This window comes from Marmota monax, unplaced genomic scaffold, assembly GCF_021218885.2.
Source record: "Marmota monax isolate L192 unplaced genomic scaffold, Marmota_monax_Labrador192_F-V1.1 WCK01_AAM20220418_F8-fsc00111, whole genome shotgun sequence".
In the NCBI taxonomy this organism is placed as follows: Eukaryota; Metazoa; Chordata; class Mammalia; order Rodentia; family Sciuridae; genus Marmota; species Marmota monax.
The window spans coordinates 2,050,627-2,064,470 of NW_026695067.1; the positions used below are offsets into that span (position 1 = coordinate 2,050,627).

At 39.1% G+C, this 13,844-nt stretch overlaps 1 protein-coding gene across 10 annotated transcripts in view; it reads right to left on the minus strand.

Moving 5' to 3' along the window:
- Window positions 1-13,844, minus strand: part of Scaper (S-phase cyclin A associated protein in the ER) — a 460,757-nt gene that overhangs the window by 22,756 nt on the left and 424,157 nt on the right. For all 10 annotated transcript variants that reach the window (XM_046428027.2, XM_046428024.2, XM_046428026.2 and 7 more), the window contains 2 exons: window positions 11,907-12,144; window positions 6,331-6,480 (listed from right to left, as the gene is read on the minus strand). In XM_046428027.2, coding sequence (XP_046283983.1) covers window positions 6,331-6,480; window positions 11,907-12,144 — 388 coding nt within the window. The remainder of the gene's footprint in view (window positions 1-6,330; window positions 6,481-11,906; window positions 12,145-13,844) is intronic.

The following is a 13,844-nucleotide window of genomic DNA, read 5'->3' on the forward strand; positions in this document are numbered from 1 at the left end:
ACAGGAAGCTGAATATGTGCTGAAATTTCCACTTGGAGCCCACTATAGCTGTGGTTCATTGGCAGGGATGGGGCTAGGTGAGTTTACCAAGTGGGTGAGACCTAGGACTGATAACCCACTGTTGGGAAAGGCAGAGTATAGTTAAAAATGTTTGTGCAGGATTTAGGCCACCTCTTAAAGTTCTAGAGGTTGGAATGAGATTCTGGAGAATTGACACTTTTTGTTTTCCCCCTCAGTGCTGGGGATTGAACCAGGGCCTCCCACATGCTAGGCAAGTGCTCCCCCACAGAGCTACACCTGCGGGGGCCCTAACTGCTACTCTTAAAACACAACTATGCCTTCCTTATCTGCAGAAGGGATCAAACTAGAAAACTGCTCTTGTTTCTGTATTCAGGGAAATACCTGAGGTGAGTATAATGGAGTCATTTTAGGAAAACTCCATTTTTTTTTTTTGTCATCAAAGTCTTGGAAAACACATGTCAAACAGCCTCAGACAGAGCCTCACTGTCCAGCTTTCCTGCCTGTACTGATTCACCCAAAAGCATTTAAGAGTCTTTGGCACATTGCAGAGCAGATAATTACATGATCAGCACAGCCTTCACTAAAGAAAAGCTGAATGAGGCTGGTGGGCTAATAGGATCCTTCACTTTCAACTATCACAAGACTACAGCTCCAATAGAATCTAAGGGCCCTTTCCAAATGAAAAAGGCAGTTACTAACCAAATGAATATGCAAAGGTGCTTATTCCCAATACAGTAATATGCAGGCAGTTGAATAATTTGTCATTCAAGTTAATTTAATTATCAGCCCACATTTAATTATCCAATACAAAATGTAAATAAAGTGAAGGGCTGACAGCATATACTAATTATGTTCATTTTAATAATTAAATGGGAAGGAATTTAGAAAGAGTCATGAAAGTGCCATAAAATACAGGGAAGCTTTTGATTAAAACAACATTTTAATTAGAAACTGCAAAACCCTATAGAAAACACAAGGTTGGTTCCATCAACAATGGCATTCCTTTTATTATCTAGGTTTCTCTTCTGAAGTCATCCTTGATATTATGGGGCTCAGCCCTTCAAGTTAATAGACTAAGTGGGGCAAATAAAAATGCCAATCCTTTATGTAAAGCAGTTTCCTAATCAAGCAGACTTAGGCTGCAGCAAGATTTCAGGATCCCCTTTTAAGACACAAGCTGTTTCCCCAGTAGGAAATTAAGAGTTTCCCTGTGAACAAACAGACCCTGGAAATTAACAGGACTCCTGACTAATGACACAGAAACATTAATTGAACTGAGCATCATAATTTCTCTGATGGAACTCCTCTGATTTAGAGAAAGTGGCATCAGGCTAAATAAATTCACTTCCAGGGGCTGGGGTTGTGGATCAGTGGTAGAGCACTTGCCCAGCATGTGTGAGGCAATGGATTTGATTCTCAGCACTGCATATAAATAAGTGAATAGAATAAAGTAAAGGGGTGTGTGTGTGTGTGTGTGTGTGTGTGTGTGTGTGTGTGTGTATGAACATAAGAACATAAGGGGAGTGGAAAGGGGGTACAAACTGGACTGCTAATGGTGAGGCTGGGCTTTGCCAGAACCCTTCCAGGATGAAGATTCCATGAATCTGTGGCAGAAGGTAGGGTGAGAGCTTACAACTACACTTACCATGTCCCCTCAGCAAATGCTTGCTTAATGAATAACTGGGTTTTGGTCAGGGAGTAGAAAGGGAGTTTAAGAAAACAAATTTTTTAAATGAAAGCAAACAACCAGCTTTTTAGTTACAGAAAACTTCCCAACTCTACTGGATATGAGAAGTTACCACTGCAACAAGCTGAGGCGATGATCTCCTATACATTTTCCTCATCACACAGCCTGATTGGCCTGGAGTCCATTCCTGGGGTAATGAGCACAGCCTTCCTGTGCAGGTGAAACCAACTGTGGTTGAAGATGGATTCAGAGTATGGCAACTGTCAACTCACCTGTAAGAAGCCTCTGCTCGTCTGTTAATGGTTCCCTTCCATTCATATTGGGATAGCCAAGATCTACAGAGCTTTTAATGACAAGCTGCCATTAATCTGTCTGGTGCTGACAGGATCTAGAATAGGGTCAGGAGGATTTGAAAAGCCACAAAAGGGTGTGGAATACCCATGAGATCAGAATGTTAGTCTGTGATTCCAGTCTCAGTCTTTCAAATGTCATAGACTCAATAGGGAGATCATCTAGTATAACTTTCATCCTTCTTCCTTCCTTTCTTTTTCTGTGTAAAGTATATATAACATAATTTTCCAGTTCAAACATTTCTAACCCTAAAATTCAGGGGAATTAAGTATATTTACAATGTTGTGCAACCCTCACCACTGTCCATTTCCAGAGCCAATCCACTTCTCTGCACAGTCAACAATGCTCAAGTCTCAAGAGATGAAATGATTTATCTAAGATCACACAGCTAATGGTAGAGCTGGGGCTAGAACCCAGGCCTTCTATTCGCTAAACTGTGCTCTCTGTACTCAATCACTCATTTATTTACACTTTCCTATAATCTGTGAGTCTCCTGAGCAAGTCATACACATATGCCCCAGAAACTTCCATATCAGCATCCAGAGGGCAGATTGCAGTTTCTCAGTATATGAATAGGCATCATATACTACATCATATTCTACACATGACACTCCTGACACCAAGATATACTTCAGCAATCATTGGTGACACATCTGAGTTTCTTAAGCAATGTAAGATGAAATGAAAAGTACAATGACTTGGGTTTAGCAAGACCTGGATTCTAGTCGATCTTTCGATTCTCCATGACATTTCAGGGAGCTTAATTCACCTCTTTGAACCTTAATTCCTAGCTGGGTGATCCCAGTGATCCTGGAGGCTGATGCAGGAGGATCACAAGTTTGAGGTCAGCCTCAGCAATTCAGCAAAACCTTGTCTCAAAAAATAAGAAGGGCTGGGAATGTAGTTGAGTAATATACCAACCCTGAGTTTAATCCCTAGTACCAAAACAAAAAACAAAACAAAACAAAACAAAAAACAAACAAAAAAATCAAAAGAATAAAACCCAACCTACCAACCAACCAAACTCGATTTCTCACCTGCTTGAAACAGAAATAATTTCTTTATTTACAACCTCACTGAAGTGTTAATGAGGTGTAAGAGCCAACAGATGGGAAGTATCATATGACTATAATACACCTAGTAAAAGCATCTCTAAAAGGTGCAGTGTCTCAGCTTTTTGAAGTTACTATCTTCTCTATCAGTTTCTTATTGCTTCTCTAGAGAACTTTCCATCATGTTCATTCTTCTTATAGGTTGTTGCATTTTAGCACTTTGCCCCAGAACTGCACTGACATCTCTGATTTTCCCCCAAACCAGAAGTGTATGTCCAGATTAGTGTTCAGTCCTTCTGGGAGGCAAGATGTTGAAATACAAAGTCTGGATTTTTTTTTTTTTACCTTTCTAATTTCTTCCTCAAAGTGAGCTCACCTGTCACAATGATCTCTAAACCTCACTGCATCCTCTTCCCCAACAGACAAGCAATAGGGTTTTACTCTCCTCCGTGTTCTCATACTGCCTAATGCTCTCTCTGCTCATTTCATGTTCTTCCCCTTTCCCAACATGCACACTCATCACTTTCTCATCTGGTTAATTCAGGTCTAATGTGCCATCTTCAAATATGACTCCCCTGATCCTGGTCCCTTTTCACTCTGGCAAGAATTCAAAGTATGTATTTTTTCTAAAGGAGAGGATAAGTCTATGATCCAGCATTAGCGGAAAAACTCTCGGAATCCCACAGAATTCTGAGTTCTATCAGCTTATCACGACAGATTTGGTTCATGCAAGAAGTTTTAAATTATCTCTGACATGAAATGCACTAAAAGAACTGAACTTTTGTTGGGCCTGGTTATGCACACCTGTAATCCCAGTGGTGCAGGAGGATCACAAGTTCAAAGCTAGTCTTGGCAATTTCCTGAAGCCCTGTCTCAAAATAAAAAATAAAAAAGGGCTGAGGATGTGGCTCAGTGGATAAATGCCCCTGGGTTCAATCCTTGGTACTAAAAAACAAAACAACAACAAAACAAAAACAAAAACTGAACTTTTTTTGCTGCAGAACTGTAGAGTCAAATATTATCACACATGCAAATTAATTAGCTCTTTATAAGTGCAGTAGAATGTCACGATATATAGTAAACCATTTAAGTATAAAACAGGAAATTCTTAGGTAAACCACAAATGTCCATATAAGATAAAGCCATGAAGACATCAAAAATTGATATTCATGGACTGAGGATATGGCTCAGTGGTAGAAGTGTTTGCCTAGTATGTATGAAGTCCTGGTTTCGATTCCCCAGCACCACAAAGAAAGATGTTCACAAAGAGTGATTCTGGTATAATGTAAAGTGCAGAACCAAGAACATAAGTACATGTACAGTATGACTTCAATTATGCAAAATTATTCATTTTATATAACTGGAAGGGAACCTGCTTTAGCTAAAAACAGTGGCTATCTCAGATAGTGAGGTCAAGAATAACTATGATCCCATTGTATTCTTTACATTTGTCCTGTATTTTTCACAATAAATACGGAACACTTTTGTAATCAGAAAAATAAAATACAAACTTTAAAGGTAAATAAAACTGCAATTTAGTAGATTGAATGGATGGAATCACACAGAGAGAAGTCCACAGGGGAAATTTCCCACAATTCTTCTTCCCAGAGCAGCTTATAACAAACTGAATCTGCTGGGCCTGATCCACAGAATGGACAAAACACCTCCCAAGGAAGGACACTGCCTGAGTGTTCCCAGGGTGGGAGGTGAAAAAGAGTTTCCATCTGTCCTCCTGATAACAGGGTCTGAGAAAAGGAAACATTCTATGTATGATAATTTTTCCAGTAAGGGCCTAGATCTGTCATATTCTAACAATGGGAATACCTTTCTAAAATGGACTGAATAGCTGGGTGCAGTGGCTATAATCTGTACCTGTAATCCCAGCAATTTGGGAGGCTTGAGGCAGGAAGATCATAAATTTAAGACCAGTCTCAGCAATTTAGTGAGAACCTCAGCAACTTAGCAAAACTTCTCAAAATAGAAAATAAAAAGTAGCTCAGTGGTAAAGCACCTGTCAGTTCAATTCTTGGTACCAAAAGCAAGAAGCCATGACAAAAACACAAAATTAAAAAATAAAATAAAATGGACTGAATATTCCTGAACCGTCTTCAAGGGAGTACACTGACTATGCAATTTGCCCTGTGCTTACTCAGGGTCAGTACTGGAAGCATCAACAGTCATCTGTGAAATAAAACATAGGACTTGGTGACCCTTTGTACCCAGGAGGCTTTGATTTCAAATTCTCGAGCTTGTTTTGTTTTTTTCTACCCTTCCTCCGTGTCAGGCAGGCAATGTCAGTTCTCAATGTGCAGCTTCTCCTTGTACTTGGCTCTGGCAGCACAACCATCTCCTCTCCTCTTGCCCTGGTCTAGTTTACTGTAGGCTGATAAACCTAGTAAACAACTGTTTGAGATTTGCCTAAAATAAACTTTATTAAGCTTAGAGCAAAGTTAAGGGGCCGTTCAGAAATCTTTCTTTTAGTTACAATCTATACAATTAAGCTTGTTGTGTGTGGGGTGGGGAGCGGTTAGATAAATTAAGTTGCCAGAAATTTCCCTCTGATATATTATGCCTTAACTCTTGTTTCAAAACTAAATAAGGTACTTTATTATTATTATTTTACAAACTGTGTAAAAGATTTTCCGGCTTCATAAAGCAGCAGAACCCTATCTACATGTTAAATCTTGCTCAGAAACCAAATAAATCAGTTAAAAGCAGAATTACTCTGGCAATTTAAGGAACGAGGCCCACATCCTGCCCTCTCAGTCAGCTGTCTACCAACTTGGAAGCTTCTAAACATCTAGGAAGAAACCAAGAGCCAAGAATGTTTTCATAAGGCAACAGATTAATATGTTTTATAAAATGATCCAAGCTGAAAGATGCAAAAGCTACCTTATCAAAACAAAACAAAACAAAATGGTGGCTAGAGTATCACAATCTATGTGGTCATAGTAAAAGAGTAGAAGCTTCTGTGTGAATTAAGAATATTTTATTTAAAAGATTCTGTTTTTAAAATCCCTAAGAGGAGGCCTGGTGCAACCTAATGCTGATAAAAAAATCTTTGAAGAGTTGAAGTTACAGACCTATGCCTAGAGCCTGGTTAAAGGGGTTCTTACAGGGCGGATGGGTTCCAGCAGGCTAGCCTGCCTTTTCTCACTCCAATACCTCACACTCTCTGTGTTAGGGAAGCAGTCTAAGGAACTTTCCAGGGCCTCTTACCTGGTTATCTGGGTGGTTGACAGTGAAGTAGCCCACACAGACGATGACCTCATGGAGGAGGCTTTCACAGGAGACTTGGCTGCAGTGGCCCAGCAGGGAGCTGGCCATGTGTCGGAATGCAAGGGACAAGCCCTCTGCCCCTACAATAGACTGACAAGGACAAGGAGCAGTTAGAATCCCCAGTCCAGGGAGAGAAAGGGTTGCAAATCACATAGACTGGGCGCTGTGCATTTTGTGCCGTGGGGCTGAAAAAGTGGACATTATTTCTCTAGTACTATGCTCAACAGTTTAGTTCAGGGGTTTTTGCTCTAATAAATGACAATAATAAATGCAATGTTTAACCTAACAAGGAACAGAAAATAAAGCATAGCAGAGCAAATGATTCCCCCACGTGGAGCAAGATGTTAGCTCTCTAAAGTATGGTTATTTATTCCATTTTTAAAAACTTAGTTTTTCTCGTTATACAAATATTTTCAAGGTAGAAAATTTAGAAAAAATTACAATACTAAAATTCACCTGTAACTGTACCACTTACCTAACTTCTAATACTTTCTAAAGAAATATTTTCTTGTGATAGAGATAAACATATTCCTAATTAGTTATATTCAAACAGGAAACAAATATAAACAATTCAAATAAATACCTCTATAAACTGAAGGCTCCCAAAAGAACATAAAAAAATCAAACCAAAACAAAAAAAATCTGCCCCAAACCAGGAAGCCCCTCAGCTATGAGGCTTCTGGGATCCTTTCTCCAGACAGGCAAAGGGCTGTCGGCTGTGGGAGACTCAGGAGGAGAGTCTGAGTCTGCCTGTGCAGCCTGGAGCTTCTATTTAATAAACATGTCAAACAGACAGAACGACAGGAGGGCAAAGGGGAGAGGCGAAGCCTACAGAATACACTTGCAGCCCACACTGGAATGAAGCACCATGGTCTGCCTGTGGGAAAAGGCAGTGGTTAAACTCATCTTTTGATTTGAGGTCTCGGTGGGCTTGAACCAGTTCAGCTATATTGTGGCGTGGAAGTTTCAATGAATTCACTTTGTCTAACAGTGGGTCAAACAGCCCTTCAAGTGTTATTACTTAAACAAAATGACTGCAAAATTTTAAGAGTGTCTTCTGTCTCCGTTTCACTGCCCCAAGACCAAAAAAAAAAAAAAAGTTTTCCAAAGAGACTTCAGGAGGGCTTTCTTCCTGTAAATCAAGCAGTGACACCTTCTTGGTTCAGCCCTTATTTAATTAGTCACGTCCAGCATGCTGTGACCCAGTGCCCTCTGTTTAACCTTCACTGATAAGAGCAGGTCAAGGGGCATGTAAGTTTGAATATAAAAATTAAACCAATTTTTCAAGGAAACTATATTTCCTTTTTAGCCAGAATTAATTGTCAAGTCAGTACATTGATTTGTTTCTTGAGACCACCTTCAATTGTAAAAACTGTCAAAGTGAATACAATATACAATACCCCTGATCTTAAGGCCATCTGTGCCAATATGAATTCAGAGCAAAATCAGACTGTTAGCTAAAGGGGAATATATTTTGACAGCTTTATTTTATACCATAAAAGGGAAGAAGCTAAGAAAATATTCTAATGGATTACCTTTTGTTATTATCACATAATAGGCTCTCACACAAAATAAGGATATAGATTTGTGACTTCAAGGAAAAATGAAGAATTTTGGGGAATGCTGCATTCAGCTCTTAGGCTTACTGATATCTACTAGATGGTCTGGGTAAGCTCTTCATCTTCAGAAACTGATTCAGTTTACATGTCCCGAGTGCCTACTGTGTGCTGGCTAGTATAACTACAACATCTTTGTGATCTTATCTAATTCTCAGTCTTGTGATAAGGTAGGTGTTTCAAGTCAGCTTTACAGATGAAGATACTGAGTCTTTTTTTCCTAAATATTTATTTATTTATTTATTTTTAGTTTTAGATGGACACAATATCTTTATTTTACATTTATGTGGTACTGAGGATAGAACCTAGTGCCTCGTGCATGCTAGGCGAGTGCTCTACCACTGAGCCACAACCCCAGTCTCTGATGCTGAGTCTTCAGTGTTCAAATTACTTGTCTAAAGTCACATAATTTGAGGTGGTAGTATGATGGCTCAAAGTTTGGTCATGACAAGGAGGACATTTGATTCTGAGAATGGCCAAACAATCCAGGAGTCTGGTGGGGGATGCCTTCCTAAAAGCTCTGAGTTCTTGTGATTTATGGGGCCCAAACTATCACCATGACTCATTTTATCTTGTCTGACTCTTTTTCAGCAGGTAAGTCCAGCAGTCTACATTCCAGCTAGATTCTTTGCAACCAAAGATTATGAAAAAGCAAATTTTATCTAATTTCAGTTTCTTTGGGCCTCCTAGGTTGTCTCTCAGATTTTTCTCAGGTCAGACTAATGCTGAGAAGGATACCTTCCTTCTACCTAAAATCTCTTTTCCTATTCTTCACAAACAATTCCTGAAATCTTATTTTTGAAATGTAAGTTATTTTAATGAACTAGAATGAGTTTCATTGACTATGCCTATGATAAAAAACAGTATTTTTTCCCTCCAAACTCACCCATGGCTATACAGTGCAAATACTGTGTATTTGTTTGGGCATTATGTACTTGATCACTTCCATCTACATCATTGGTGTCTATGAGAACAGATGTGGTTCTTTAGCTTGCTAAATAGAGTGTGACACTTCATAAATAGCCACAAATATTTGACAGTTCTCCCACTGAAAGGTGGGGCATATTTCTCATTTCCCCTCAAAAATCTGGAAGGCGTATGACTGACTCAACCAAAAAGTATGGTTGATATGTAACTATATGATTTCTGAGGCTAGGTCATAAAAAACTATGCAGCTTCTATCTATATGATTCTCTTGGAACACTTCTTTTCAGAAGCTTCCTTTTAGTCATTCCTCTCAGGACAAAGATACCACGTTTTGAGAAGCCCATGTCACATAGAGATGAGGAGTATACAGATATTGTAGCCAATAGTCCTAGGTGAGTCTAGTCTTTGAGCTAGTCCAGGCATTAAACACAAGAGTGAAGAGCCTCCAGATAATTTCAGCTCCCAACTATGTGAGGCAACCCAGCTCTTCCTTTTTTCCCCTCCTCCAGCTTTACGATCCCCTCAGTTGAAGTCCTGTCATCATGAAGCAGAGACAAGTTGTCTGGGAGGAACACTGTCTGAATAATGGACTCACGAAATTTGTGATCATAATAAATAATATTGTTAGCTTATGTTGATAAATTGATGTGTTTTTTGTTTAAATGTATAAAAGTGGAAATAACATGCTAATCATTGGTAAATGTATTAAATGGAGTGGTGCTAGAAATTCTTGGCATCAGGGTTCTATCACATGCTAACGAGGAATCAAGAGAGAAACGTGCTCATCTTGGGCACCAAAAGGATAGCAGTTAGAACCTTGTAAGATCAAAGGAACAGAAGGAAGAGGAAAATCGCTGTAGGCTTTCCTGGCCTATACTCTGGTACCTGGGAGTTATGGCTGAGAACAGAATGAGAAAGAGTGAATGCAAGATTGACTAAAATAAGTTAGGAGAGGCAGAATAGAGACAAAGAAGAAGAAAAAAATGGTAAGTAAAGAATTAAAAAAAATATGGAGTTGCATGAGAAATAGAAAAGAAAGAAACAAGGGTATTGGAGAACTGTGAGAGCCAGCTACGAAAGGCTATTCCACATGACAGGGAGGTAATTTGATTCTGAGAATGGTCAAACAATCTTGAGTTACCATGGTGTTTTTTCCTCATATTTCTGGCAAAATTGGCTCTAATAGTGGACACATTTTGGGCTGAATACTGCAAAGAACTACAGAGGAGAAATCTTGGATTTTATCTTAGTTGGGCTAAAGGGTTCCATAAGTAAGCCTTTGATTTTTCTATTACTGGCCATTAGGCCTAAAGATTACCAGGAGCAGGGCCAGTTTGGAGTTCAGAGATATCTTTTTTTTTTTCAGGGCTGGAGATTAAACCTAGAGCCTTGTGCATGCTGGGCTAGTGTTCTACCACTGAGTTACATCCTCACGCCAGTAGTGCACTTCTGTAAGTGAGGCAGTACAGGAAGAACAGAACAGGAACCTAGGGCTCCCTGATACACAGAGTGACTGATGGAATGGCCAACTTAATAAAGATGCTGTTTACTATTATAGAGCACTCTGCGGCAGTGTTAATCCTGGTTAGAAGGTCCAGGAAACTAGAAGCTCAGAATCAGTTTTTAGAAATTTCCTTTTTCATAATCTTTGGTTGCAAAGAATCTAGCTGGAATGTAGATGCTGGACTGCATATCCTGAGGACAAAATTAGGGCCCCTGATTTCCAAGCTGTTTCCAGACAGAATATAAGAAGCTTGGGTTTTCATAAAACCTGGATGTATGTTCAAACCAGAGGTAAGGATCACTGACATTTTCTGACAAATCTCTTAGTTTAGGTATGGCTATAAACTCTTGGAACTCTACATATCATGTAGTTTACACCTAAGGCTAGTTCAACAGCTTTGGAAATAGAAGCACACTAACCCTAAGGGAGGGATTTCTGTTCTTATGACAAATAAACTAATTCTACAGTTGAAAGACATTAGATTCAGTGTTATAACTAATTTCCCTTTTTGACCAGAATGACAGGAAGACATCAATTAAAGAATTGCACATTTGTCATAAACTACAGAAGTGTTTCTTCTATCTCAGAATGGTGAAGACCACTATTTTTATATATTTATATCTCTATAACCTTTTTTCCTTTGAGAAAAGTAATTTATCTAAATTATGAGTTCATCATCTGCCAAGTTTGTTCCTTTTTAATGAAATCACTTGACAGTTAATAAACTGAAAGAGAAAGCCTACTCCTTGGGTCTTGCTCTGTTCTAAAGGTTCAGTGTTTTTGAAAATTAAATTTCCTATATGGGAAAAATATGTTTCTAAGCTGACAATCTGGTGTTATAATATAAAGCAATTTTTCTTTCTCTAGCTATAAAAACTTAATTTATAGGGGTCTGCACGTTTAACCACACGTGCACTTTACAATGGGAGCAAATCAGTTAAATCATCCATAAAAAGTCATATCAATGATTTTGGTTCTGTTTATATAGGATATCATTTCTTTAATGTTTAAAAGTTGATTGGATGATAATACCTTTATTTAAGAAGTTAAGACAGAAGGCTTACATGTAGCAGTGTGGCATAGGATAAACTTTTGAGGTAATCAATCATGGGTAACTAGTTCTGGCTCAGTCATGTGTACCTCTGGACAAATTATGTAACTGCCAGTTTCTCCATCTGTAAAACTGACATAATAATATTTTGCATGGTAGTTAAAATAATAGAGCACACATAGAGCATCTAAAACAGTTCCCAGAAGACAGCAGCTTAATAAGGTATGCATATTATTTTAAAATAAAATAAAACCCCAACTGGTCCTGCTCCTGGTGGCCTTTAGCACAATGGCCAATAAAAGAAAAATAAAAGTGTGTATAATATTATTATCAATAATATTATATAAATATTTTATATATATTTATTATAATATATTAACTCTTGGTTGGAATACTAACACAAACCAAAGCTTGGTACCTGAAAAGCGGGAAGATCAAGAGCCGCAAAGCTGTTGAAGAAACGTAAACTCTGAATGGCCACTTGGATGGTGTTCTGGGTATAACTCTCCTTGGGACTGGCAGTGCTGGGGTCTGAGATGGTGCCATGGAAGAGAACACAGTAGAGCATGTGCAGAACTCCAGCCAGGTCTGTGGCCTGAAGAGCAGCTGTCAGTCCCGTGGGATCCTGGCGATTATTGTCAAATATGCTGTATGACCTGACAAAGAAACATTCAAGTCTTTTAGAGAAATTTAGTTAAAGGATGTTAGCATTTTTATAGGTCAAATGGAACAACACAAGCAGACTGTTAAAAGCAAACCATCTGAGATGTGTAATGAGGTAACAAGAAACCTCAAGGAACAAATGCAGCCCTCGCCACCAAGTGTATTGTGGCTTCCCTTTTCTTCCCCTGGGAGACCAGGCTGCTGTAGCAGTGGCATATGAGCACTCTGCAACCAGTGCTGAGGTTCCCACCACCCTCACTACACTTTGAAGGTGAAGTAGTTCCACTTTGTTCGCTGCACAGATCTGGGAAAACTGCACAAAGTCTGTGAGAGCTCTAGGGAATCAGAGACCCAAAACATGTGAGTTTCCTTTCTGGATACATAAAGGGAACCTTCTCAAGGGAGGCAGCTACCAGGAAAGCAAGAATCCTCAAAAATTTGGCAATGTGTTGGGACATTTTACCTGCTTTTGGAAGCACTTTCTAACATCAGAGTACTCGGAGGACAGGTTGTGTGGGTGCCAGAGCCCCAGGAATAAATGTTGGATTAGAGCTATATAAGTGCACTGTGAAATAAGCTTAGCAACTGAGGCAGGCAGTGTTTTGGATGAGCAAGAGAAGAGGCAAGTGCATTGGCAAATGAATTCTTAAAATCAATAGTAAAGCTGCAGGGATTTGCTAAATCCACCTATATTCAGGTATACATGAAGCATCTAGGGACCAAGAGCAAACAAACATGGCTGCCAAACATTCATTCACCTCCCCTCTCCCCCTAGAAACTGAAAGATTCCTCTTTAATAAGCAACCACCTTTTCCTAACTCATTGGCAATATGCTTTAGGTAGGGCCCCCTTCTTATTTTTTTTTTTTTTTTGGCTCAAGGGTGCCAAGGCCTAAGGTTAAGCTGTACATTATTTCTCTGGCTGTTCAGCATGGTTCAGAGATGGCACATGTCTTACTCAGAGCTAGTGGGAGAGAGAAGGTTACTTTTGCTAAGATGCTTAGAAAGAAGTCCTCACTCTTTCATCTACTGGGTCTGAATGTGAGAAGATGCAAGACCTGGAGCTGTGATCCACACTCTAACCACTGCACAAACCCTCAGGTCTCTTAATGCTCTAAGTGGGCCAGTCACTTTCTTTCATGAGACTCAGCTTTCTCTCTGAAAGGGAAGTTATAAGGCCCCTCTCAATGTCTTCCTTTAATATGGTATGGTATGTATAGTACTGAGCAGAAGTGATGTTATGTCTTTGTCATGGGACGATACCATGCCCTAGTTTTGAACACTAACACAAGTTTTCTTTTATAGTTTATTATTCCTTTCAGCAGAAACCTGGGATGGAAGAGAGTCATGAAAGATCTATGCTCACCTCATCATCTTGCCCAGAAACACTCAAAACACACCACAAATTAAATATGAATTAGGGAGGTGTTGCTTGGCAAATTTCTAATATTCTCTCTACTTTTCTCAATTCCTAATTTATTTTTACCAAAGGGATAGTTTTGTACATTTTAATTTGGTAGTTGTATCAAAGTAGAGTTTTATTCATAACCACTTTCAACATTTACTTCCCTGAATGTATATACAATTTCTAATACTCTAAGAATGTATCCTGTAATAAGACATCCTGATATACCCTGGTTCTCAAGAAAGAAGCTCTCTTATGAAATACTGTCATCTCATTTATATGGCAGGAT